Genomic DNA, 24,235 nt, shown 5'->3' with positions numbered 1-24,235 from the left:
GAATGCCAGCATGGACCTTGTTCAGATTTTGATTAAAACAAACCAACCCTCAAAGAAATGTCATAGGTAATTATGAAAATTTCATTATGAACTGGGTATCAAATGGAATTATCAATTTGCTAAATGTGAAAACTTCATCGTTGCCTAAGAAAATAACTCTATTTTTAAGGTATGTATTCAGAAGCATGCAGTAGTAAAATGATGTGATATCTCAGAATTGCTTTAAGATACTCCAACCAAGAAATAAGAAAAAAACAAAGTGTGGCAAGACCTCAGTAGCCATTCTATCTGGATGATGGAAATAGGAAAGGTCATCATGCTATTCTTTCTGCTTTTGCCTGGGTTTTTATGTGTTTGAAAACTTTCCTCATGACATTTTTGAAATTTTAAAAGCTACTGGTGGCTTTGGGAGGCCAAGGCAGGCAGATCACTTGAGGCCAGAAGTTCGAGACCAGCCTGGCCAACTTGGTGAAACCCCGTCTCTACTAAAAATATAAAAATTAGCCATTGGTGGGTGCCTGTAATCCCAGCTACTTGGGAGGCTGAGGCAGGAGAATCGCTTGAACCTGGGAGGCGGAGATTGCAGTGAGCTGAGATCACACCACAGCATTCCAGCCTGGGTGATACAGGGAGACCCCATCTCAAAAAAAAAAAAGTCACTGGTGAGGCAGAAGGGCAGGGAGCAGTCTGGACCCCACCGCCGTCTTTTCCTGTCCCCATAACCCTTTTCTAGCCCCTCAGCACTGAGCAGGTGGGACCAAGGAGAGCACACAGGGAAGTGGCCATGGTGCGTCAGGCTCCTCTCAAGGGGCAAGCACAGAGATGGGACAAGAAGACCCAGCCTGACCCCAGCCTGGAGCTGCCAGCCCGGGCTTCATGAACCCACAGGCCCCTATGCTCCCAGATGCCTCCCTTCCCCATACAGCCCCTGCTCACCCCATCCAAGATGCTCTGCATGGGGAGAGGGGCAACGGCGGGGTCAGCGGCCAGGAAGAGCTGGGTTTCCAGCCCCAGGCCCAGTCTTTGGTAAGGATGTTCTAGTGTCAAACCCTGAACCTGTCCCCATCCAGGTGTCCTGGTTAGCAGCATTTGGGACACTAAGGCCTTGGTGAGGAACATAAAAGTCAACACTCAACTTAGGCCCCCTCCTTCCTTCCCTACCCCACATGGAGCCACTTCCTCTGGCTGGGATCTGCCCAGCAAGGTCAGAACTGGACACTTCCACCACTGAGAAAGTCCAAGCCATAGTTCTCTAGCACCCTCCTCAGAAGATGCTAAAAGGAAGCCAGGGTTACAGATGAGAGCAAACACCATGCCCAGTCAGCCCCAGTCATAGCTGGGGCATAAGGAGATGCTAAGCTCAGCCGTCCAGAGACCACCCAAGGCTCAGAGGGTTAGGACAGTGCACCTCTCAGCAAGAGAAACTTCCCATCCGAAACTGTGTCGGACAACAAGGGCACACTTCCCCGCACCCCAGCACCTGCTACCCTGACTCCAAGGCAAAGACGAGAACCATCCTCAGGCAATCGATGCAAGAACAGCCCCTCAGCCCTTTGCAGAATCAGCTAACACCTCTCCCTCCAAAGCTCAGGGAACGATGGAAGAATCCCCAGGAGGCTGTGATCCCCATGCTGCTCAAATGCAGTCCCAGAAGACCAGGCCCTGCTCCTGTCCAGCCCTGGACTGCTGGGGTCCACCCCTTCTTAGCCACTGAGTGACGGGGGGATGGGCAAGAGACACAGAAGGAAAGCGACTTTCACCTTCAGCATCCAGCATCTTGGGGATATCCAGGTACTTCTCTGCCACGTCAAAAGCTGTATTCAGATTTGTGAGTGGATCATCCTAGAGGGAGAAAAGGAGGAAGGGATGATAAAGTGAGAGCCACAGCAAGTCACTGGCTACTCCCAATTGGGTGGCCACCCAAACTGGGGAGCAGAGCAACTTTCTCCCAGCCCCAGCTCGATCCTCAGGGGACAGTTCCAGATGTGGAAGGCTGGTCTCACCACTGGGGCTCACTGGTTAGAGGTTTAAAGCATTCTCTTTCCCCCTTCAAGCTTCAGATTGTCAGGGAAATGGGGCGAAGTAGTCTGCAGCCTGAGTCGGGAGTAGGAAGGAGTTCCTAAGAAATGTGTGCTAGGAGCAGGGCACTGGCCTATTCACCATCCATCCTGGCTTCTGGTTTCAGCTCTGCCTCCCACCAGTGGGACTCGTGGGTAGACAACCTGACCTTAGCTTTTCCACCCATAACTCAAGAGTTGGAGTAGGGAGCTCTAAACTCTAGACTAGTCAAGATTCGGAGCAGGACCCCTCTGGTGCTCACATTCCATGAAATTTGGAGGCTCCTTTAAATAGCCACAGCTTTGGACTCTTCTGGCTTCTGCTACCTTCTCAAGAACACTTAGCAGGGATTGGCAAGGATGTTGAGAAGCTGTAATTCTTGTGCGATGAATGTAACATAAACGTAGGTGGAATGTCAAATGGTACAGCTGCTGTAAGAACAGGATGGTGGCTCCTCAAAAAATTAAACATGGGATTACATGGTCCCACAATTCCACTTGTGGGGAGATACTCAAAAGAATTGAAAGCAGGTTCTCAAAGAGACTTTTATACCTCCATTGTCCACAGCAGCATTATTCACAGTAACCAGGAGGTAGAAGCAACCCCAGTCCCCATAGATGGATGAACAGATAAGCAGAACGTGGGCACAAGCCCAACGGAATATTATTCAGCCTTAGCAAGGAGGGAAATTCTGACATACACTGCAACATGGATGAACTTTGAGAATGTTATGCTAAGTGAAATAAGCCAGATACAAAGGACACAGGCTGGGCGCACTGGCTCATGCCTGTAATCCCAGTACTTTGGGAGGCTGAGGTAGGTGGATCATTTGAGGTCAGGAGGTCATGACTAGCCTGGCCAACATGATGACACCTGCAATTAAATACAAAACACCTGCTAAAAATAGAAAAATTAGCTGGGTGTGGTGGTGCATCCCGGCTACTCGGGAGGCTGAGGCAGAATTGCTTGAACCTGGGAGGCAGAGGTTGTAATGAGCCAAGATCGCGCCACTGCACTCCAGCCTGGGCAACAGAGTAAAACCTCGCCTCAAAAAAAAAAAAAAAAAAAGACAAACACCATATGGCTTCACTTTTATGAGGTTCCCAGACAGAAAGCAGAATGGTAGCAGCCAGAGGCTGGGGGCAGGAAAGGAAGGTGGATTACCGTTTAGTGGGTACAGACTCAGTTTTGCAAGAAAAGAGTTCTAGAGATGGATGGTAGGAACAGTTGTACAATAATGTGAGTATATGGAATACACCTGAACAGTAAGTATATTTAAAAATGTTTAAAGTGGTAAATTTTGTTTCGTATATTTTACCACAAGTTGTTTTATAAGTTTTTAATGCAGGGGGTAAAAAACCTTAGTGGAAGAGTTTCTGGCTGGGCCCTTCTCCTCCATTCTTGGTTCCCCAGACTAACCTAGAGCAAGCTGGTTGTGTCGGCCCAGGACTCAGTTTCCCTGTTTGCTAAAGGGAGAAGTATAGGGTAAGAAAAAGATAAATACATCATCCAGGATGTTTTCAGGAGGAAATTGTTCTAAACAGAGAAGGTGGGGTCCTTCTGGGAAAGTCTCCAACAGCAGCCAGGAGGGTGAACACTGCCGAGTAGTCAAGGTCATTCCCATCCAGGGCCTTGAACAGCAGCTGCCAGTGCTCAGGTCCAGGTACACACACACCCACCCCACGTGAGTCCCAGGGCCCCCAGGGCCCCATGCCCACCCATGGCTGCTGCAGGAAGGAAGAGCTTCCCAGTCGAAGCCCCTCAGCCCTCTCTCCCTATTCCTCAGCACCAGCTGGTCTTGCAACCTCCTTGTTCTCTGGAAGGGTGTTCCTGGTTCGCTGGGCCCAGGTGTGTGCTAGGATTTGGGCTGGATTTTACTGATGATGATACTGAATTAAAAAGAGTGGAAGCAGGCCGGGTGCGGTGGCTCACGCCTGTAATCCCAGCACTTTGGGAGGCCGAGGCAGGTGGATCACGATGTCAGGAGATCGAGACCATCCTGGCTAACACAGTGAAACCCCGTCTCTACTAAAAAACAGAAAAAATTAGCCAGGCGTGGTGGTGGGCGCCTGTAGTCCCAGCTACTCGGGAGGCTGAGGCAGGACAATGGCATAAACCCGTGAGGCGGAGCTTGCAGTGAGCCGAGATTGCGCCACTGCACTCCAACCTGGGCGACAGAGCGAGACTCCATCTCCAAAAAAAAAAGAGTGGAAGCCAGGTGTGGTGGCTGTGACTGTAATCCCAGCTACTTGGGAGGCTGAGGCAGGAGGGTCACACTGAGACCAGAAGTTCAAGATCAGCCTGGGCAATACAGTGGGACTTCATCCCTACAAAAAAATTACAATTAAAAAACAGAAGGGGGCCAGGCGCGGTGGCTCACACCTGTAATCTCAACACTTTGGGAGCCCGAGGCAGGCAGATCACCTGAGGTCAGGAGTTCAAGACCAGCCGGCCAACATGGTGAAACCCCGTCTCTACTAAAAATACAAAAATTAGCTGGGCATGGTGGTGGATGCCTGTAATCCCAGCTACTTGGGAGGCTGAGGCAGGAGAATCGCTGGAACCTGGGAGGCAGAGGTTGCAGTGAGCTGAGATTCCACCATTGCACTCTTGCCTGGGCAACACAGCAAGACTATGTCTCAAAAAAAAAAAAAAAAAAAAAGGCTGGGTGTGGTGGCTCACACCTATAATCCCAGCACTTTGGGAGGCCAAGACGGGTGGATCACCTGAGGTCATGAGTTCGAGACCAGCCTGACCAACATGGCGAAACCCCATCTCTATTCAAAATACAAAATTAGCTGGGCATGGTGGTGCATGCCTGTAATCCCAGCTACTCAGGAGGCTGAAGCAGGAGAATCACCTGAACCCAGGAGGCAGAGATTGCAGTGAGTAAAGATCACGCCATTGCACTCCAGCCTGGGCGACAATAGTGAAACTCCGTCTCAATAAATAAATGAAAGAAAGAAGAAAGAAAGAAAAGAAAAGAAAAGAAAGAAGAAAGAAAGAAAGAAAAAGAAAGAAAGAAAGAAAGAAAGAAAGAAAGAAAGAAAGAAAGAAAGAAAGGAAAAGAAAGGAAAGAAAAGAAAAGAAAAAAGAAAGAAAGAAAGAAAGAAAGAAAGAAAGAAAGGGAGACAGAGACAGCAAAACAGGGAGAAATTGGCAGAAATAAATAAAAAGACAGAGAGGGACAGTGTGTGGGAGGGCGCTAACTGGGTATCAGAACGAACCCCTGGACTTTCACCTCCCAAATGGCTGATGCTTCCAAATTCTTCAGAGTAAGGGAGGGGGCTCCAGAGCCACGGTCAGCACAGACCCCTTTATGTGGGGATGTCCAACAGCTGTGGATGAACTGGCCACTGACACCCCAGCATACTCAAGCAGGGACAGAGATACGTGCACACCTGTCACCAAAGCCCATCAGCTGAATAGGAAGTGGTGATGATGCCTTCAAAAGAGAAAACTGCCACCTCTAGGATATACCCCCTTGGCCACGTTTGATTTGGCCACACAGCTTCCCAGCAGGACAGGAAGTTTCTCTCTTTTTTTTTTTCCTTGCAAAGCAGCTGAGGAAGTGGGCCAAGGATCCTCTGCCCCCAGGAGGTTAGCTGGGGAAGGGCTGGCCCCTGCTGTGGCTCCTCTCCTTCAGCAGATGGGCTCTTCCAGTGGACAGAGGCCTCAGCCCCAAGCTTCAGGTGACGGGGCAGTGTGTGTGGGGCTGGCGGAGGCGCGGCGCAGTACAGGGAAGCAAGTAGGAATCTGCTCCTTCCCTCCCTCAAGATCCTTTTTGGCAGCTTGCTATCCACCCGCCCGCAGCAAAGGACCTGCCACCACCACGAGTTGCACAGCAGCTCCTGCCCCAGCAATACTAGACCTCTTCTGGCCACTGAGAAGCAAGACGCCCTTCCTGGAGGCCCAGGCAAGACAAGAGCTACACTGAACACTGTGTTCTCCAGCGTCGAGGTGAAGTAGAGACACACAAGTCCAGCCGCTCCTTGAAGCCTCCCTTGCCAAGAGATTTGAGCACAGATAGGCGACATTCCAACCCCAACTCCAGGTCACCAACTGGGGGCTTGGGAAGGGCCTTTCCCGGGATGGCCATGCCATTGCGGCCTCTTGGCACCAAGATGGACCAAGAGGGAACTTGGAGAGTATGGTCAGAGGGTCCAGGAGGGAAGGTGGAGTGTGTTTAGAGGGTCCAGGAGGGAACTTGCAGAGTATGGTCAGAGGGTCCAGGAGGAAACCTGGAGAGTGTGGTCAGAGGGTCCAGGACAGGTTTCTCCAAGGTCCAGGGCAGTGTCATCCAACCAGCTCAGACACTGAGAACCACCATGAGGCTAGAAACACAGCTCCCACTCCCACATCTGTCCCCACTCCACACATCCACTCAAGAAAAATCACTGCAGCTTCATGCTGAAGGCGGGAGTGAAACCAAAAGAAAATCCCCCAGCCAAACTTCAGCAATAATGGAAACCAAATCCATGGATAGGATAAGCTGCCCAGGACTGCACAGGAAGTCAAGGACAAGGCGGGGATGAACTGTCTCTTAGAATATGTGTCTCCTCTTTACAAGTCCCGGAAAAACAGAAAGGAGAAACGTTATGTACCATTCCATCCCTCTGACAAAGCTGCTGCCACAGCTGTGATATTTTTCCTGGTGGGCTGTGTATGTGTGCAAGAACACACACACCACGCACAAGGCTAATGAAGTTGCCCTAACAGGGAAGGTGTTTTTCTCTTCACTTTCAGTTGGAGCTCTGTCTGGCTATTCTAAGAGGCCAACCCCGCTCAGGTTGGACCATGGACTGTCACAGAAAGGGTCCTAGTCCTGCTCTTTTCCTACCCCACCTGCCAGGGACCCAAAGTGGGAGGTCAGGTGGGCACACATACCTTCCGCAGCTTCCCGTAGTCAATCAGCTCAGGCCGGTGTCGGTGGATCAAGGCACAGAAGCCGAGACCATCCTTCCAACTGCCCGGGGAGAGAGAAGAAGGGGTAGGTTGGTAAATGAGGCTGAAGAAACGGGCAGCCAAGCACTAACCAGGGCAAAGCAGGGGCCTCCTGGACTCCAGAGAGATGAACACAGAGCTTTCTGGGGCAGGAGTTAGAAGACAGGATGGGAAGGGACATTTGTTCCTGCCACAATCCCAGGCACTGGGGTCAAGACTTTGTGGCAGGGTTGGCAGGTTGAGATAAACCTGCCATATCCAGCCCTACCCCCAACCAAGGCCCACAGCCCTAGTCTGCTGTTCCAGAGCCCTGGGCTGGGACTTCCTGGACAATTTCCTTGGGGACGCTCCCAGTAGCAAAAGCATCAACCAAAGTTATATCAGGCAGCAGCCCTAAGACACTGCAGGGAGAGAGACGGGGGGATTCAGAGGGATGGTGGCACCCCCTTCCCAAGGAAAGCTACTTCTTCCACCAACAGTCTCCACTTTGTTCTAAAGCTGAGACTGACCCAGTCAAGGGGGGCGGTCTGGGAGCTCCTGGGGGAGGCAGCCTGGTTCTGCGAGGCCCCTCAGCCCCCAGCACTCACCTTATGTGGAAGTTCTGGATGTTGACGTTTTTGTAAGGGGCCGTCTTTCTCTGACACCACAGGAGCAGCCCTTCCTTGGCTGAAGTCTCTGTGGGGAAGGGGACGGGCAGCGAGGTCAGAGGGCTGACTCGGTGGAGGAAGGGATGCCGGCTGATGGAGTCCCCACTGTGACCCCTTGATGCCAACCCTCCTTCAGAGGGCTGAAGGAGGAGCCCTGGCCATCAAGTCTATTCCCTTAACAAAGTTTGAGAAGTTATTTGAGAAACAGAAAAAGCAAGCTGGGAAGCTTTTCAGAGCTAGTTGTGCTATACATATAAATTATGAGACAACAGTTTTTCCAACTTCAAGAATTATCTCCCCCTACTCCTTTTATTCAAAGAAATGGTAGGCTGGGCGCAGTGGCTCAAGCCTGTAATCCCAGCACTTTGGGAGGCCGAGACAGGCGGATCACGAGGTCAGGAGATCGAGACCATCCTGGCTAACACGGTGAAACCCCGTCTCTACTAAAAAATACAAAAAATGAGTCAGGCGAGGTGGCAGGCGCCTGTAGTCCCAGCTACTCTGGAGGCTGAGGCCGGAGAATGGCGTAAACCCGGGGGGTGGAGCTTGCAGTGAGCTGAGATCCGGCCACTGCACTCCAGCCTGGGCGACAGAGGGAGAATCCATCTCAAAAAAAAAAAAAAAAAAAGAAATGGTAATGATACAAAATAAGTCAGCAACCTCTATCAGGTTGAGGAGGAAGGTTTGATTGATCTGAGAAATCTACACATCCAGGGGTCTCCAGACAGGGGATCCCACAGCCTGAGGGTGCACACAGCTGAGTGAGAAGAAAGCATTAGGACTCCTAGACAGATTTTGTTTTTAATCTAAAAAATAAAAAATAAATAAAAATAAATAAAAAATAAGGTCTCCCTATATTTACTTCAATACTGCTGCCCTCTGTGTGTGAAGGAACCACGTGTCTGTGAGGTTAGGCAGGCAACTGAGGGGGCTCACGGAGCTCCCAGCACAGAACAAAGACTGTAAACCACACTACCCCCAATATGCTTTGGCTGTGTCCCCACCCAAATCTCATCTTGAATGGTAGCTCCCATAATTCCCATGTGTTGTGGAAGGGACCCAGTGGGAGATAATTGAGTCGTGGGCGTGGTTCCTCCCATACTGTTCTCGTGGTAGTGAATAAGTCTCACGAGATCTGATGGTTTTCTAAGGGGAAACCTCTTTCACTTGGCTCTCATGCTCTGCCCGCTGCCACGTAAAAGGTCCCTTTGCTCTTCCTTGCCTTCCATCATGATTGTGAGGCCTCCCCAGCCATGTGGAACTGTGAGTTCATTACACCTCTTTTTCTTTATAAATTACCCAGTCTCGGGTATGTCTTTACCAGCAGCGTGAAAACTGACTAATATACTCCTGTGTTCATGCCTGTGAATTGGAGGTTAAGGTACTCAGTGGACTGGGTTCATGAATGATCTCATTTATTTTCAATGCACAAAATGGACTTTAAAATGACATTCAAGGGTTCCTACAAAGACCATAACCACCTAAGCAAAAGCAGACAATTTAAAAATTGGCAAAGCTAGTGCTTCTACTTAGCTTAAGCTCTTTGTCAGCTAAATCACAAGAGTAACACAATGATGACTTCGGAGCTGACAGGAAGTCCACCCAAAAGAATCAAAATCATCAAGAAGGCTATTTGAGAAATAGATTTACATCCACTGTCATTAACAAGAACCACACCCCAGGTGACTACTATGACCCTCTTTCCAACCACTTCAACCCTAAAAGCCAAGTACCCATAAACCGAACTGGGACCCCTGCATTGCTGTATCACAGAGTGTCAAACCAACATCTCCATCACAAAGCAACTGAATTGAATCCACGTTGTTTTTATTAAGAAATTCCTTTGATTAAAAATGTTTATGTCTATGCCATTAAAACAAACATTTTAAAAATATTATCTCCATCTTATCTTGTAAAAGTTTGTTTCAGTATGTGTGTTTTATCATATGCACAGCAATACACAAATATTATGCAAGATAAATACATGCATAGCAGACATAAAGCTCAAAAACTGCCCGAGTATGGAACCAAATGAGATCACTTCTCCAGACCATGACAGCCCTTGTAGATCTGTGAAGTGGCCACTGGAGGGTGCTAGGGGAGCAGAGTAGAGGACAGGGTTAGCGACCCTCCTGGCACTTCCAGCGGCTATTTCCCCACCCTTTCAGATGAACGACCCAAGAGCCAGGTGGGTTTTCCAATATACTTCCCCGTGGCAGCCTTGGGCTTTCCCAAAGTGGGGAGTTTCCCTGGGGCCAACACGCCTATGAGAATCAGAATGGCAAATAGTTCTTTTTTCTACATTGACTGGAAGAGAGGGCTGATGCCCAATAAATGAGCAAGAAGCCTAGGACACGGCCCCTGATGAACGTCCATTGCCCTGGGTGCGGGAGTTCTCCAGGCTAAGCCCAGGGAGGGAGATGGGGTGGTGATGGCAGGATGGAACAAAGCGGAAACCCACCTTCCACGGAGATGTCCTGGATGGCAAAGCGCAGGATGATGGTCCAGATCATGCCCAGGGTCATCTTCACATTCCCATCCACGATTTCTACAGAAACAGCAGCACCACGCATCAGAAAGGGCCTCAGCGGGGACAGAATTAACACTCCCTCAGCACCCACAGCACTCCATGCCCCACACTAGGAATCAGACTCCAGAGCTCTGCTTCTAGAGGGAAACCGGATTTTTGCTTGTTTGTTTTTGAGACAGGGTTTTCACTCCGTCACCCAAGCTAGACTGCAGTGGTGCAATCACGGCTCACTGCAGCCTCCAAATCCTGGGCTCAAGCAATCCTCCCATCTCAGCTTCCTGGGTAGCTGGGACTACAGATAGGCCATCACACTCGGCTAATTTTTTCATTTTTTGTAGAGACAGGGTCTTACAATATTGCCCAGGCTGGTCTCAAACTCCTGGGTTCAAATGATCCTCCCACCTTAGCCTTCCAAAGTGCTGGAATTACAGGCATGAGCTACCATGTCTGGCCTGGATGTTTCTTAAAGTTAATGCATAAACTGTGACAGGTGCTGGAAGAGAAGTCTATTTAGGGCACCAAAAAAAAAGTGTAATCAATCCTAATTGGAGACAGTGGGTACATCAGGGAAGGGCACAGAGAAGGGGGCATTTGAAATCCTGATCTGTGTCCCCAGCTGATGAAGAAGAGGAGAGGATTTCTAAACAATCACAAATGTTCTGGCAATTCTGTGAGCTGGGGCTGTCTGGGCAATCACAGCTCTCAAAATAGCCACCCACATGTGGAAAAACCAGTGGAATCAAGAGAAAGTCACAAACTTAAAGTTTTGTAAATTGCCATTTTGAACCATCCACTGACTCAACCTCACAATGCCATTAGTTTGGGTATTAAAACAGATTTTGTTGTTGTTGTTGTTGTTGTTGTTGTTGAGACGGAGTCTCGCTCTGTCGCCTAGGCTGGATTGCAGTGGCCAGATCTCAGCTCACTGCAAGCTCCGCCTCCCTGGTTTACGCCATTCTCCTGCCTCAGTCTCCCGAGTAGCTGGGACTACAGGCGCCCGCCACCTCGCCCGGCTAGTTTTTTTTTTTTAGTAGAGATGGGGTTTCACCGTGTTAGCCAAAAATCAAACAACAGCTTCAAGATCACAGCTAACAGAAAACCCACTATATTTAGTGTAAGCAGCACCTTTTAGAGTTTTAGAATCTAGAAGTTCTATGAAGTAGATTTTCTCTTTTTTTCTGTACCAGGCCTAATGGCAGGGAACACAACATAAATAAGCCCTATTTTAAGGAGCCCAATACATGGAGCAATTTATGGTCTTGTGGTTGAACAAGTGATACTCAAATGTACATTCCACACCCCCTCATCACCTGCTTCCAGATCAGGAGATAGTAATCTGGCCCATGGTAAAATACGCTCAGTTAAGAGTAAGGCACCCAAAGAATATCTTATTTTTTCCTACCTACAACATTAATTTTAGGGGAGACCCAACAGAACCATGAGAAGGATCAATTTCCAGGGAGTCCTGACCCTACTAGGATTTGCATCCCACAAACCCCTGAAACAAGAGTGGATTTCCATTAAGGACAGTATACTGACATCTTAGCCCCTTTCCCGAAAGTGAGGGCAAAACTGTATGCTGCTGCATGACCAGCAGGGTGTAGTCCATGGAGCAGTGCTTGGCCACAGCCACCTCCCAGGGGAGCAGGTAACCCACTGAGTCTGCATGGGATGCTGAGCAAAGGAAGAAGTGTCCACTTTGGACATGGAATAGGATGTAACCCTTCTTGCAAACAGGGAAGTAAAAATGCCCCTCCCATAGCCCCAGCCACCAGGGGAGCACAGTCCCACATCCAAGCACTTGGGTTGGGGAGAAACAGAGAGCTGTAGCAGCATGCAACCCCTTTTGCTACTAAGCAACACAGCCAGCCAGCATTCTGCAGTCCACATCGTGGGGAGGCAGAACTACTCGTTAAGAATCAGCTCATAGACCTGGCAGTGGCTCAAGTCTGTACTCCCAACACTTTGGGAGGCCAAGACAGATGGATTGCTTGAACCCAGGTGTTCAAGACCAGCCTGGGCAACATGACAAAACCCCATCTCTACAAAAATACAAAAATTAAATAGGCATGGTAGTGCCTGTAGTCCCAGCTATTCAGACTTAAGTGGGAGGATTGCTTGAGCCAAGGCAGAGGCTGCAGTGAGCTGTGATCGTGCTACTGTACTCCACCCTGGGCAACAAAGTGAGACCCTCTCTCAAAAAAAATAAGATAAAACAAAAAAGTAAAAGAATCGGCTCATAAAGCTTTGATATTTGTAAAAAAAGCACTTTCATTTGTGATTTCTAATGGTTTAAAGAGTTCATCTAAATTGAAAAAACAAAAAATACTAAACTCTCAATAAATAGGCAAAAGACAAAAAATCATAAAACATGAAATACAAATAATTCATAAGAATGTTCAATCTCACTTATAATCAAAGAAATAAGATCATCTTCCCATGCTATTAAATTAGCAAACTTAAAAAACAAAGTTAGGCTGGGTGAAGTAGCTCATGCCTGTAATCCTAGCACTTTGGGAGGCCAAGGTAGGAAGATCGCTTGAGTCCAGGAGTTCAAGACCAGCCTGGGCAACATAGGAGATCTTGTCTCTACAAAAAAATGAAAAAATTAGGCAGGTGCAGTGGTGCACACCTGTAGTCCTAGCTTCTTGGGAGGCTGAGGCAGGAGGACTGGGGTTGAGCCCAGGAGCTCAAGGCTGCAGTGAGCTGTGACAGCACCACTGCACTCCAACCTGCATGGCAAGTCAAGACCCTGTCTCTTAAAAACAAAAACAAAAACAAAAAAAAACCCAAAGCTGAAAAACCACATGCCTTGATGTCAGCAAGGCTACCACATTAGAAGTGTAAATTGGTTTAAAAACAATAATAATAATTTCTGGGAAATTAATCAATTAATCTGGGAAATAATTTGGCCACAAGGAGTATGCATCTTAAAGTTGCTCAACTTTTTGGCAGTAAAATTCTATCTCCAGGAATCTATCCCTAGCCAATGAAAGGAAATGCAGAGTAAGGTTCCTGTATGAATGCACTTGCTGCAAGGCTATATTTATCACAGCCCCGTACTAGAAACCTCGCAAATGTACACAGTACACAGAATGACCAAGTAAATCCCCAGACCCCATATCACCCTCTGCTAAAACCTCCACAGCTTCCCACCTCCCTGAGAGTCAAAGCCAGTGGCCAGCAAGGCCCTTGTGGTCTGGCTGCCTGGGCCTCTGGTTCCCCTTCTTCCCCCTGCTCTTTCTTCCCCTCCCCCCCTGCTCAGGCCCCCCTGCAGCTCCCCCTCCCTAGATACCTACATGGCTTGTCCCTACCTCCTGCCAGTTTCACTCACATACCCCCTTCTCATGGACACCTCCCTTGACCACCCAAGTTCCTCCCTGCTTTGGTTTTCTCCATCTGATAGGTGTACATGCATATTTTCTCTTTCCCTCTAGAATGTAAGCCCCATGAGGGTAAGAATACTTCCTATTTTGCATCATTGCTTAGAGTCCAGTATGAAGCCTGGCACAGGGAAAGCCCCCATCAGCATCTGCTGAGTGAATGAATGAGTGAACAAACACTAACCACAAGTGGGGGAATGGGCAGAGCTAACACAGGCCTGGGCCCCCTGAGAACACAATGGGCCTCAGTCTCTTCCAGGGCAGGGCCCAGGCCTAGGATGAAGTACAACAAACAGATGATGAGGCCAGGCGCAGTGGCTCACACCTGTAATCCCAACACTTTGGGAGGCCAAGGTGGGACAGATCACTTGAGGTCAGGAGTTCAAGACCAGCCTGGCCAACATGGTGAAACCCCATCTCTACTAAAACAGAAATTAGGCAGATGTGGTGGCATGTGCCTGTAATCCCAGCTACTCATGGGGCTGAGGCAGAAGAATCACTTGAATCCGGGAGGGGGAGGTTGCAGTGAGCTGAGCGTGCCACTGCACTCTAGCCTGAGCAACAGAGCAAGACTCGTCGCGAAAACAAAACAAAACAAAAAAGACAATGAATGCAGCCATTAACGATTATATCATGAGTGCTTAATAACTTAGAAAAATTGTTCAACATGGGAAACGGGAAAAGCAGGTAAAAAATTTCATAAACAGTGTTTAAAATAGAAGGGAAAAAATTTTTAAGCCTAGAGAAAAGCTCTGGCGGTAATCCTATGGTTTGGCCTTCCTAGGAGTGGGACTGCAATGCTAGCCCTCCCCTGGTCCCCCACATGCTGCCCACTCTGTCACGGCCAAACTTCAGGGACTCCCGCTGGCCCTGACCTCAGTGCCTGCAGATCTGCCATCTTGGAGCCTTCCTGGAGGGACTGAGAGAGAGGCAAGTGGCTTCTTTCTTGGGTCTTGCCTACTTATCCTCTTCTCCTTCCCCAGAAACTCCCCAGAGAATTTTGCTTACTGAATTCTCATTTACACCAAAGACATAGTTTCACTCCAGAAAACAGAGGTGCCAAGCACGAGCACAGAGAGTAGAGTGTGCTTAATTAGCAGCCCATGTACGCCCAGCCCCAGTTCCCACCTGACTCCCATCCCATTCACTCTCCTTCCCCTTCCCTGGCATGGCAGGTCCTGTATTCCAGGCCTCCGGCTTCTCAACACTTGCAGCAGGGATGCCGCATCTCGCAAGCAGCTTTGTGACAGGGACTGCTTGGAAGGTTGGGCCCAAAGGGAGGGTCCCAAGGTCACAACTGGGCTTCGTGGGAAAAATCTTGATGACAGATTAACAGCGTCTGCCCTTCCTGGTCTATGGTGAGCTATGAAGCTGCTCGCATCCCCTGCTTACTGGGAACCTGTTTCTCCCTCCTTCTCCCTCCAGAGACACCGTTATCTGTTCAGTATTCAGATGGCAGAATGAATGCTGCAGAAATTCCATGTGACAGAAACTAGAACCCCAGGGGCCACCACTTCCCAGACCAATGCTGTGGTAGAGCACCCATGGCCCCTCCATCCTAAAGACACATGCTACCTCACTGAGACCACCTCCACGCTCACAGCACCCAAACCCTCAGGCTCTACCTGCCCAAAGACCTTCAAATACAAAATTCTTTTTGAGTTCTTTCCCCTGGTTAACTACATTCCAACCACTCACCCAGGCCAAGTCCCAGTTCCATGAAGTCTAGGCATTCTAGAACCAAGTATCATAAGGGAGACCTTAAGGATGTGCTCCAACCTCTCCCTGATGTGTGGAAGTTCCTTGTCTCCAGCCTCCATGTTCACACCTTCAGGGACACGACACTCATGACCCTCCCAGAGCCCCGATTCCATTTCCCAAGGCTCTTCCTGTTATCCAGAGTCCACCTACCCACAGAGTACCAATTCTGGGCCTGGTTCTGCCCTTCAGAGTCAGCCAGAGGTCTTAGTCCTTACACTGCATGATAATCCTTCAAAGACTTTGGCGGGGGGCTGCGGGGTGTCCCTGCTGGGCCTGGTCTCCACAGTCACAGCCTTCAGCAGCCCAGGATGGACAACCTGCAACGTTCCCCCGCCCCCCTTCCAGGAGAGCTCATTCCAGGCGATCTGCCTGTCACCTTTTATTTATAATCTACATCAATAAACTCCATTTCACTTTTAAAAGCCCACAAAATGCCATTTGCTGCCTCATCTAGTTTCCTGATTTAGCAGAGCGGCCACTGTGGCATGATCCTAGTGCTCAGCCTGATGGGAGTGGATGATTTCAGACCTGGAAGCTGCAGCTGAAAACATTGGCTCCTCAGGGCAGGGAGAAGGTAAAGAATATCTCATTTTAAAGGAGGCTTTTTGGCTGGGCGCAGGGGCTCATGCCTGTAATCCCAGGACTTTGGGAGGCTGAGGCAGGCGGATCATTTGAGGTCAGGAGTTCAAGACCAGCCTGGCCAACATGGTGAAACCCCATCTGTACTAAAAATACAAAAATTAGCCAGGCGTGGTGGCGCGAACCTGTAATCCCAGCTACTTGGGAGGCTGAAGCAGAAGAATCACTTGAGCCTGGGAGGCGGAGGTTGCAGTGAGTCAAGATCGCGCCATCGCACTCTAGTCTGGGTGACAAAGTGAGACCCTGCCTCAAAAAACAAAAAATAAAGGAGCCTTTTCAAAATATTGAGAGACGCTAGGCCTGTGTCAAAGGAAAAGGGAAAACCGAGGCCGCCAGGTGAATCACCTTCCCAGCACAGCAGCGGCAGTGAGATGAGAGTTCACGCCAGTGTTCCTCTCACTCCTCACCCCCTGAGGCCAGCACAGCAGGGGCAGGCTTGATCTGCCATCTCACTGCTGAAGAGAATTCCATGTGAAAGTTCTGTCCTGGGACCCGACCCGGGGAGGCAGCGCTGACAGGAAGAGGGAGGCCTCAGCTCTGGAGCCTAACCCTGGGTTTAACTCTGGATCTGCCACATAGAAGCAGTCTGGCTCAGAGCCTGGGCTCAACTGACGACACTCTTCCACTCTAGCAACTTTTCTGAGCCTCAGTTTCCTTAACTGTAAAACGTGGCTGGTGATACCCGTCCTACGAGTCCATCGTGACGGTAGCAGGAGATGGCCCCCGTAAAGCACCCTGTCTGGCAACACAGAGCTGGTACTCGGTGAGTGCTACTCTCTTCCACCTTCCCCTTCCCTGCCCTCCTCCCCTGCTTTGGTAGAGGCTTTAAAGAAAAAACAAGTTGTTTTTTAAAATTTAGTTGCCAAATTTTTCTTTTCAAAAAATCTGGATTTCTGGCTTCTTTGGAAAAACCGGAAGATCTAGCAGCACTGGAGCCACACGGCGGCAATTTCTTACATCCACAAGGTGCCCACCCCGCTTAGGACATGATTCTGCAGCTCACCACAGCCCCTACCCACCCCTGCCACTGACCCCTGAACCACTTCACAAATTCTCTACACTCCCCTGCCCCGGGGGCATCTGAGCCTGCACCAACCACCTGGGTGGCTGTCTTTGGCCTCCCACGCCTGCTTAGTTATAACTTTTTCTGCCAAGTCTTGAATTGCTCCCTAATAAAACAAACTGTTCTTTTCTTATAAGGCGGAGAACATCTTCCTAATCACAAAGCAGAGTATACCGCTATATGTCAATCCTTTGAACATTTATTGAGCACCTACTGTATGCATCATGCTGCTGGGAGCTGGGGCCACAGGATGTAGAAACCATGCTTTCTGCCTTTGGGAAGCTCATAGCTGGTGGGGGAGATGCTGGAATCCATAAGGCACCTCCCGTGACCACCTTGGGCACTGGCCTGAAGTCCAGATAAGGCCAGAGGTGAGCAAATTTTTTCTGTAGAGGGCCTGATAACAAATGTTTCTGGCTCTGTGGTCCATATAATCTCTGTAGCAACTACTCAACACTGCCATTGAAGCACAAAAGCCACTGATGATACATTAACACAGGTGTGCTGTGTTCCAATATTTCCAAAAATCCGTGTCAGCTGGACTTGACCCCATGCACTGCAGTTTGCTGAGCTTGTGTTAAAGTTCTCCATTTGATGTATCAACACAATATCCCTCCATTTCTAGAAAAGAGGGGACTGTAAGCCTCAACCAGAGAAGAGATCTGCCCCTATGGACCTACCAGGAGCAAGACCCCTGCCCCCTCCAAGGAAAGGCCACTCTCTGAGGGCATTTCTCTGGTGTCACAAAGACCTGCGTTTGAGTTCCGGCTTTGCCATTTATTGACGACAGAACCTTAAGGAAGTAACAATCTCCTCAAGCATCTGTTTTTTTATGGCAAAATTGGGAGAATTAATTATGAGCGCTACCTCATAGGGTTGCTGCAGGATTAAGTACATGCCACAGAGTGAGCAATCCACTCTCACAGCCAGGGTGTGTCTCGAATGAGTGAGATTCGTTCGTTTTCAGGTCTCTGACCTCACGCAGCAGGTGCCCCATAAATACTTGCTAAATCCATGGTCACAGGACTGAAGGGGCCTGGATAGAATATCTTCTGCCTGCTCTAAACGACCAACTCTTAATTTTTCAGAGCCACCACAATGCACACAAGAAATGACACTATCTTCTTTCAATCATTAAGGACATCCTAGTAATAGCTTTTTTGGGAAGTGTTTCTAAGTAAAAGTAAAAGAGTTAGGAAGCTACACTGCAGGGAAATGCTATTAAAAATGTTCCTACAGACTTCAGTCTTGCCAGGACCCCGGGGGAGTCTCGGGGCAGCCTCCGGCCTCTACCAGCCTGTGTCTGCACACCCTTTCCAGCCCACACACAAATCCTCTGCTCCAGGCAATGCTGTGCAGTCAGGCCTGTGGATAGGGGAGGTGGCATGCCACACACACATAGGACTCCACAGAGCAAGGACGTGGCTAAGCGGGTGCAGGCATGGGAACAGGGGTCTGAGTCCTTGGTTTTGGGCGGGGCTGAGACTAGAAAAGTGTTGCAATACGAAGCACCCACAGGCGACCAGATGGAGATGTTGGGGACCCACTGCCCAATGCCCCCAAGTGATGCAGGGCCCAGGAGGCAGCTCAAAAAAGGCCAAGAGAACCAGGGAGACAAAGAAAATCAGACTCCTTGGGGCCACCAGAGGCAGGCCTTACTCACCTTCAGCTCCGATGGACACCAGTTTGACACCTTTGCTGGCTATGAAATCCAGGGCCTTGTTGACGTTGGAGATCTTGTGCACCCTCATCTTGCCTCGCTCTGGCTTGGCCAAGCGTTCCCCTGTTTGGATCAAGAGGGAGGAAAAGGAAGGTGAGATGCTATGAGCCAGGGGCCAGAGCTACTATCACTACACCCTCATCCAAGGCACAGCTTAGCTAGGCAGGAGCGTGTGCATGTGTGCATGTGTGTCTGCGCTCACACGCCGCTCAGGGGCTGGAGAATGTCACCCTGGCAGGGAATGGAGGCAAATCTACCCTGCCTCTTCTTTCTTCCGCTTCTCAGGTCCAAACCTGCTTGCATCCACTCAACATTTATTTATCAAGCCCCTACTGCATGCCAGGGATTTGGCTGGGTGCTAGGCATAGGGGGGTGAACAAAACAGTTTCTTGCCTTTATGTAATTATAGTCCAGTAGGAGAGACAGACCTTAAACAGAAAAACACAAATAAATATATACAATGAACATATACAAAGAAAGATCCATGCTCTTCAAAAGAGGAGGAGGAAGAGGAAGGAGGAACTGAGGATTGGTCAGAAAGGTCTGAGTCTTTGCAGCCAGGCAAAGAAAGCAAGGAATGATGATCAAGGCAGAAGGAATAGTATATGCAAAGGCCCTGAACTCCTTTCTAGCCTTCCCTGTGCCCTGGGAGGAGGGTATAGGTCACTCAAGTATGAACTTCCCTGGTATTTAAATGGGCTGCCTAGAGCAGCCCATCCCCACTTGAGAACTGCAGTTCTTGTCCTGTTATGCTGCCTCCCACGGGCACCCAGGGCTCAGCTCCAGGTCAACCCTCCACCCCTACCTCCAGACTCCACACAGTAGCTTCTGCTGCTCAGGTTTCAAGGTCAGAACCTTCGAGAAAATAGAGGTAGAGGAGCTGGCTCTCCAAATACCCCCATTAAGAGTGCTTTTATCCCAGAACAAAGAGCATCTAGGGGCCTCTGAGAATTTTCTAAGTGCAGCATGTGGCCATACCTAGGAAAGGGGTACATAGCTTTCAGGGTCTCTAAGGGGCCAAGGACCCCAAAAGGCTTAGAACCACCATCACAGAGCCTGGAACTCAGGCCCCTTGTGCCTGCCCTGATCTCCCGACCAGCCCCACTGTCTCCCCAGCAGGCCGACAGTCTGGCTGTGAGAGCTCCAGGGACCAGCCACTGGGATTCTGGCCTAGCCCACCCTGTCAGAGCAGCACCTCTCCAGGTGGCCTCCCAGCAGCCCACTAGCTTCTGGAAGACAGCAGACTTCCTGCCACAGATGGGATCTGGCTGTCAGCTCCCAGGGAAGCACAGCTGTTTTTTAAATTAAATCAAGACTTTCCACTTGGGGCCCTCCCAAGGCTCTGGCTGCAGCCCAGCAAGGTACCCTAGCATTTCCTGTCCAGGGGAGATGGCACAGGGGCTCCCTCCCCACAGGATGGATGCAGGCAGCACCATGTCCCTCCCTGGAAGGCTACTCTTGCTACAGCCCCAGCCCTTGGGGCCTGTCCAGCTAAGTGGAGTGCCCCAGCCATTCAGCAGCTGCGCACACTGGCTGGAAGGAGGCTTCTGCAGAGGACAGTGGAGGAGGCAAGGGTTAAACACGGGAGAATGGGAAACACTTCCCAGACCTGGGCCAGTGGTTCTCAAACATCAGTCAGCACAAAATCACCTGGAGAACTTGCTAATCTGTGGCTGTCCAACCCCTTCCCCTCTCACTAAGTCTGTGATTAAGAGGGCTGGGGTAAGGTTTGGAAATCTGCATTTTGACAAGCAATCCTGCTGATTCTGGCGTGGGTAGTCCAAGGACCACACTTTGAGAACCTCTGTAGGCAGCGTCCCCCTTCTTCTCCTCATCCTGGGGCACCCTACCCATCTCCAACGATGATCAGGAGAAGATACCCCAGCATTTCCTGTCCAGGGGAGAACAGATCATTTCATAGAACAGATCTTCCCCAGCCTTGGGAAAGAGACACATGCTTCACAGAAGCGCACAGGTTCCCTCGGGCACAGGTCAGACCCATGCAGCAGGAATACACTGGGTATCATGCGGACAAGGCCAGCTCTGGGCACTCAGTCATTCTAATGTTCCTGGAGCACCACCTACATGTCTGGTGCTGTTCGAAGCACCTGGGACACAGAGAGAAGATGGCCTGCCCCAAGGAGCTGTGTGGAGCAGAGAAGAAAACAAGTGAACCAAAAATGATTATACTTCGTGGTAAAAGATACAGCAGAGGAATTAATGGGGTATTAGAGGTGCTGGGGAGCTGGGCGGGGGGTGGGGGGCGGTGGTGCGGGCTGGGCACAGCCCACTCAGATTAGGGGACAGAGGAGGGGTGAAGCCTTCTTGAAAGACACCCTCAAGCTGTGTTTTGAAGAATGATAAATAGTAAGGCCAGGTTTGTTTAAAACTGAGAAAGGGTAGTGGAGGAGGTAGGAAGCAGGGACATTCTAAAAGGCAGTTAGAGGCCGGGCACGGTGGCTCACACCTGCAATCCCAGCACTTTGGGAGGCTGAGGCGGGGATATCACCTGAGGTCAGGAGTTCAATACCAGCCTGGCCAACATGGTGGAACTCTATCTCAAGGAAAAAAAGGAAAAAGAAAATAAATAAATAAATAAAGACAGAAGAAAACAGCATGGTGGCTCCTCAAAAAATTAAACAGAGCATTCCCATGTAACCTAGCAATTCCACTTTGGGGAATATATAAAAAAAGAACTGAAAGAGGGATTTTAAAAGTATTTTGTACACCCGTGTCCCAGCATTATTCACAATACCCAAAAGGTACGAACAACCCGAATGTCTACCGACAGGTGAATGAACAAAATGTAGGCAGCCATTTTATATCTGTAGGGCATACATACAATGGAATATGATTCAGCCTTAAAAAGGAAAGGGATGGTGGCACATGCTCCAACACGGATGAACCGCGAAGACATTCTAGTAAGTAAAATAAACCAGTGTCACAAAGGGGAAAATACTGTATAATTCTACTCGTACAAGGTATACCTAGAGGAGTCAAATCAGAGACAAAAAGTAGAACGGTGGTTGCCAGGGGAGGGCCAGGGGGAGCAGGGAGCTAGTGTTTAACAGGTGTAGGGTGTCGATTTTAGACGGTGAGGAGCCCTGAAGATGGACAGTGGTGATGGCTGCACAACAGTGAGTGCATGCATTTAATACCACTGCACTGCAACCTTTAAAATGGCTAAAATGATACATTTTTGTTATATATTACTTTACCATACACACAGGTTTTATCTGAAAGTAGAAAAAATTACTTTAAAAAAAAAAGGGCAGTTAGAGCTTGTGCAAAGGCACAGGGAACAGAAAGTGGATGTCATCTGAGGAGAGCTGCACGTTCCCCGCCCCCACCGCCAACTGGCAGAGGATCTAAGGTCTGATACCTTTTTGGGAATAGTGAGTTGAAAACAAAGCAGGTGCCAGCTCATGCAGGATTCCATAAGCTATGCTAAGGAATGTGGCCTGCAGGCTGAAAGCCCTGGAGAGGCACCGCGGGCTGAGGGCTGTAAGCAGGGAACAGCGTGACCATATTTGGACTGACTGTCGGGCGAGCCCTCTGGCTACAGTGACAGGGGTGGACTGCCAGGAGGAGCTGGGGTAAAGGCCTTTATGGGATCATCTAGGTGAGAGTTGACACAGGCCACAATGACACCACAACAGTAGGAGTTAAAAGAAGGATTGAGAAGAAGGAATCAGAATGAACAGAACATCAGTAACAAGTTGCAAAGAAGAACTGTCTATGATCCCAGCTTGGGTGCAGAGAACAAGACTCTGGGAGGGAAAAGAGGTTTGCTAGGGTGGGAGTGACAAGCACAGAGTTTTGGACATGCTGAGAGGACCGTGTGGGACACTGGGGTGGAGACGCCCAGCGAGGTTCAGCATTTGAGAGGTGGCTCAAGGGAGAGGCCGGGGCTGGGATTAGGTCTAAGGCTTACCGGCATCAAGGTGAAGAGAAAGTGAAGACAGTAGCTAACATGGCCCAGTGTATCAACCAAGGCTAGCCTCACGGGACTCCCACTCTTTAAGGGATGGTAGCAGAAAGGCATTCATAAGCAGGATGAGATGTGTGTTCCAGTAGAGCTGTCCCTCCAGACATCTGGACAAATCGGGGGCTGGGGAATGGCCTGGGTCACCTGGATACAGCTAGATAAGTAGTAATGGAGCCAAGATTTGGAGACAGTCACCCATGGTTAACATTCTTGGCCACAGAATCCTGGCACTGGGGAGGAGAAAGAACCTCAGTTCCTTCAAAGCCTCCCTTTTTTTTAACAAACAAGGATGCTGAAACAGAAAGGCAAAGCAACTTGTCCAAGGCACCTGGATGGCTGGCACCAGAACCAGAACTCAGACCCACGCTCCTAGGGGGAATTCACACATGTCATCCCCAACTTGTTTCAAGAGTCCCAAAACAGCTGCGCCCATGGGCAGAGTGATGCCAAGGTGTCAGGCAGCACCAATAGACAGCATCTCGTCCTGGGCCAGGGTCCGCCTCACCTGAGATGACCTCCAGCAGCAGCATGAGCTTCAGGCCATCCCGGAAGTCCTCTTCGATGTTCTCAATCTGCGTCCCCGCCTTCCGGAGGTGGGAGTTACACCATGCCGTGAATGTCTGGGCAGAGAGAAGAAGGGCAAGTGGTCAGGGGACTGGTGTTGTCATCCTCATTGGACAAGCTGTTTAACAGTGCTGGGAGGTGGGTGGTGGACACCTACTCAGCAGAGCCTCTCAACAGAGTTGCCCCACCATGGTCTCATTCACAGCATCAACCAAGCACTGAGCTCCCCACAGGGCAGCAGCCGAGGGACCCTACACAGAGCCTGCTACATGGGTGGGAGCAAGCAGGATAGATGAAGCAGCAAATTTCCTTAACATCCGCCTCCTAGCCCTCTCTCACAGACATCATGCACACCCACATTTGAAAATGCCACAATTCCATTCTTATAAGTTACCTCTTAAGTTATAAGACTTAGTTTCAATCTTCACAGTTTTAAGACAGAGTAACCCGGAAGTAACATATTAAGCCCTGTTGACACCTTAGGGTAAATTAGTATATTAAATCATTTCATTAGCAGCCAGCTAAGAGGAAGGAGTAATAAGTTTCACTGAAAACAGAATTCAGATGCAGGGTGTCAGGATAAGGGGGAAGAAGAGTAAGCACCCCAATGTGTATCTGTGTGTGTTTTGGGTGGGGATAGGGGCACCTTAAGCTGCAAAAGCATGAGGAGTTCCAGAAAGGAAACATAAGGAGGTTAAATCAAAGACCATCAGCTTCACAGTTCTCTATTAAGCAGATCATGATCAGGTGAGGCAACAACTAAGCCATCCTGTGCCAACAGCACCACCTGGTGGTTCAAACAGAAACAGGGTGTCTCAACAAACATGAGAAAAGCATGCATCTCAGTTTTACACATCTAAAATGGGTGTCTCTCTCCAGTTGTCTCCAGTCTATGGTAACCAGAGAGAAGAGCTCCCTTGCTTTAGATCTAAATCATT

At 49.5% G+C, this 24,235-nt stretch overlaps 1 protein-coding gene across 4 annotated transcripts in view; it reads right to left on the bottom strand.

Moving 5' to 3' along the window:
- Positions 1 to 24,235, bottom strand: part of ACTN1 (actinin alpha 1) — a 105,052-nt gene that overhangs the window by 28,354 nt on the left and 52,463 nt on the right. For all 4 annotated transcript variants that reach the window (XM_033187630.1, XM_033187627.1, XM_033187628.1 and 1 more), the window contains exons 2-7: positions 23,239 to 23,353; positions 18,689 to 18,808; positions 10,111 to 10,197; positions 7,590 to 7,677; positions 6,946 to 7,024; positions 1,761 to 1,842 (exon numbers count right to left, since the gene is read on the bottom strand). In XM_033187630.1, the coding sequence (XP_033043521.1) occupies positions 1,761 to 1,842; positions 6,946 to 7,024; positions 7,590 to 7,677; positions 10,111 to 10,197; positions 18,689 to 18,808; positions 23,239 to 23,353 (571 nt within the window). The remainder of the gene's footprint in view (positions 1 to 1,760; positions 1,843 to 6,945; positions 7,025 to 7,589; positions 7,678 to 10,110; positions 10,198 to 18,688; positions 18,809 to 23,238; positions 23,354 to 24,235) is intronic.

Source organism: Trachypithecus francoisi, unplaced genomic scaffold, assembly GCF_009764315.1.
Source record: "Trachypithecus francoisi isolate TF-2019V2 unplaced genomic scaffold, Tfra_2.0 Lachesis_group3, whole genome shotgun sequence".
NCBI lineage: Eukaryota > Metazoa > Chordata > Mammalia > Primates > Cercopithecidae > Trachypithecus > Trachypithecus francoisi.
The sequence above is the reverse complement of the archived record's forward strand: the minus strand, read 5'-3'. Positions and strand labels throughout refer to the sequence as shown.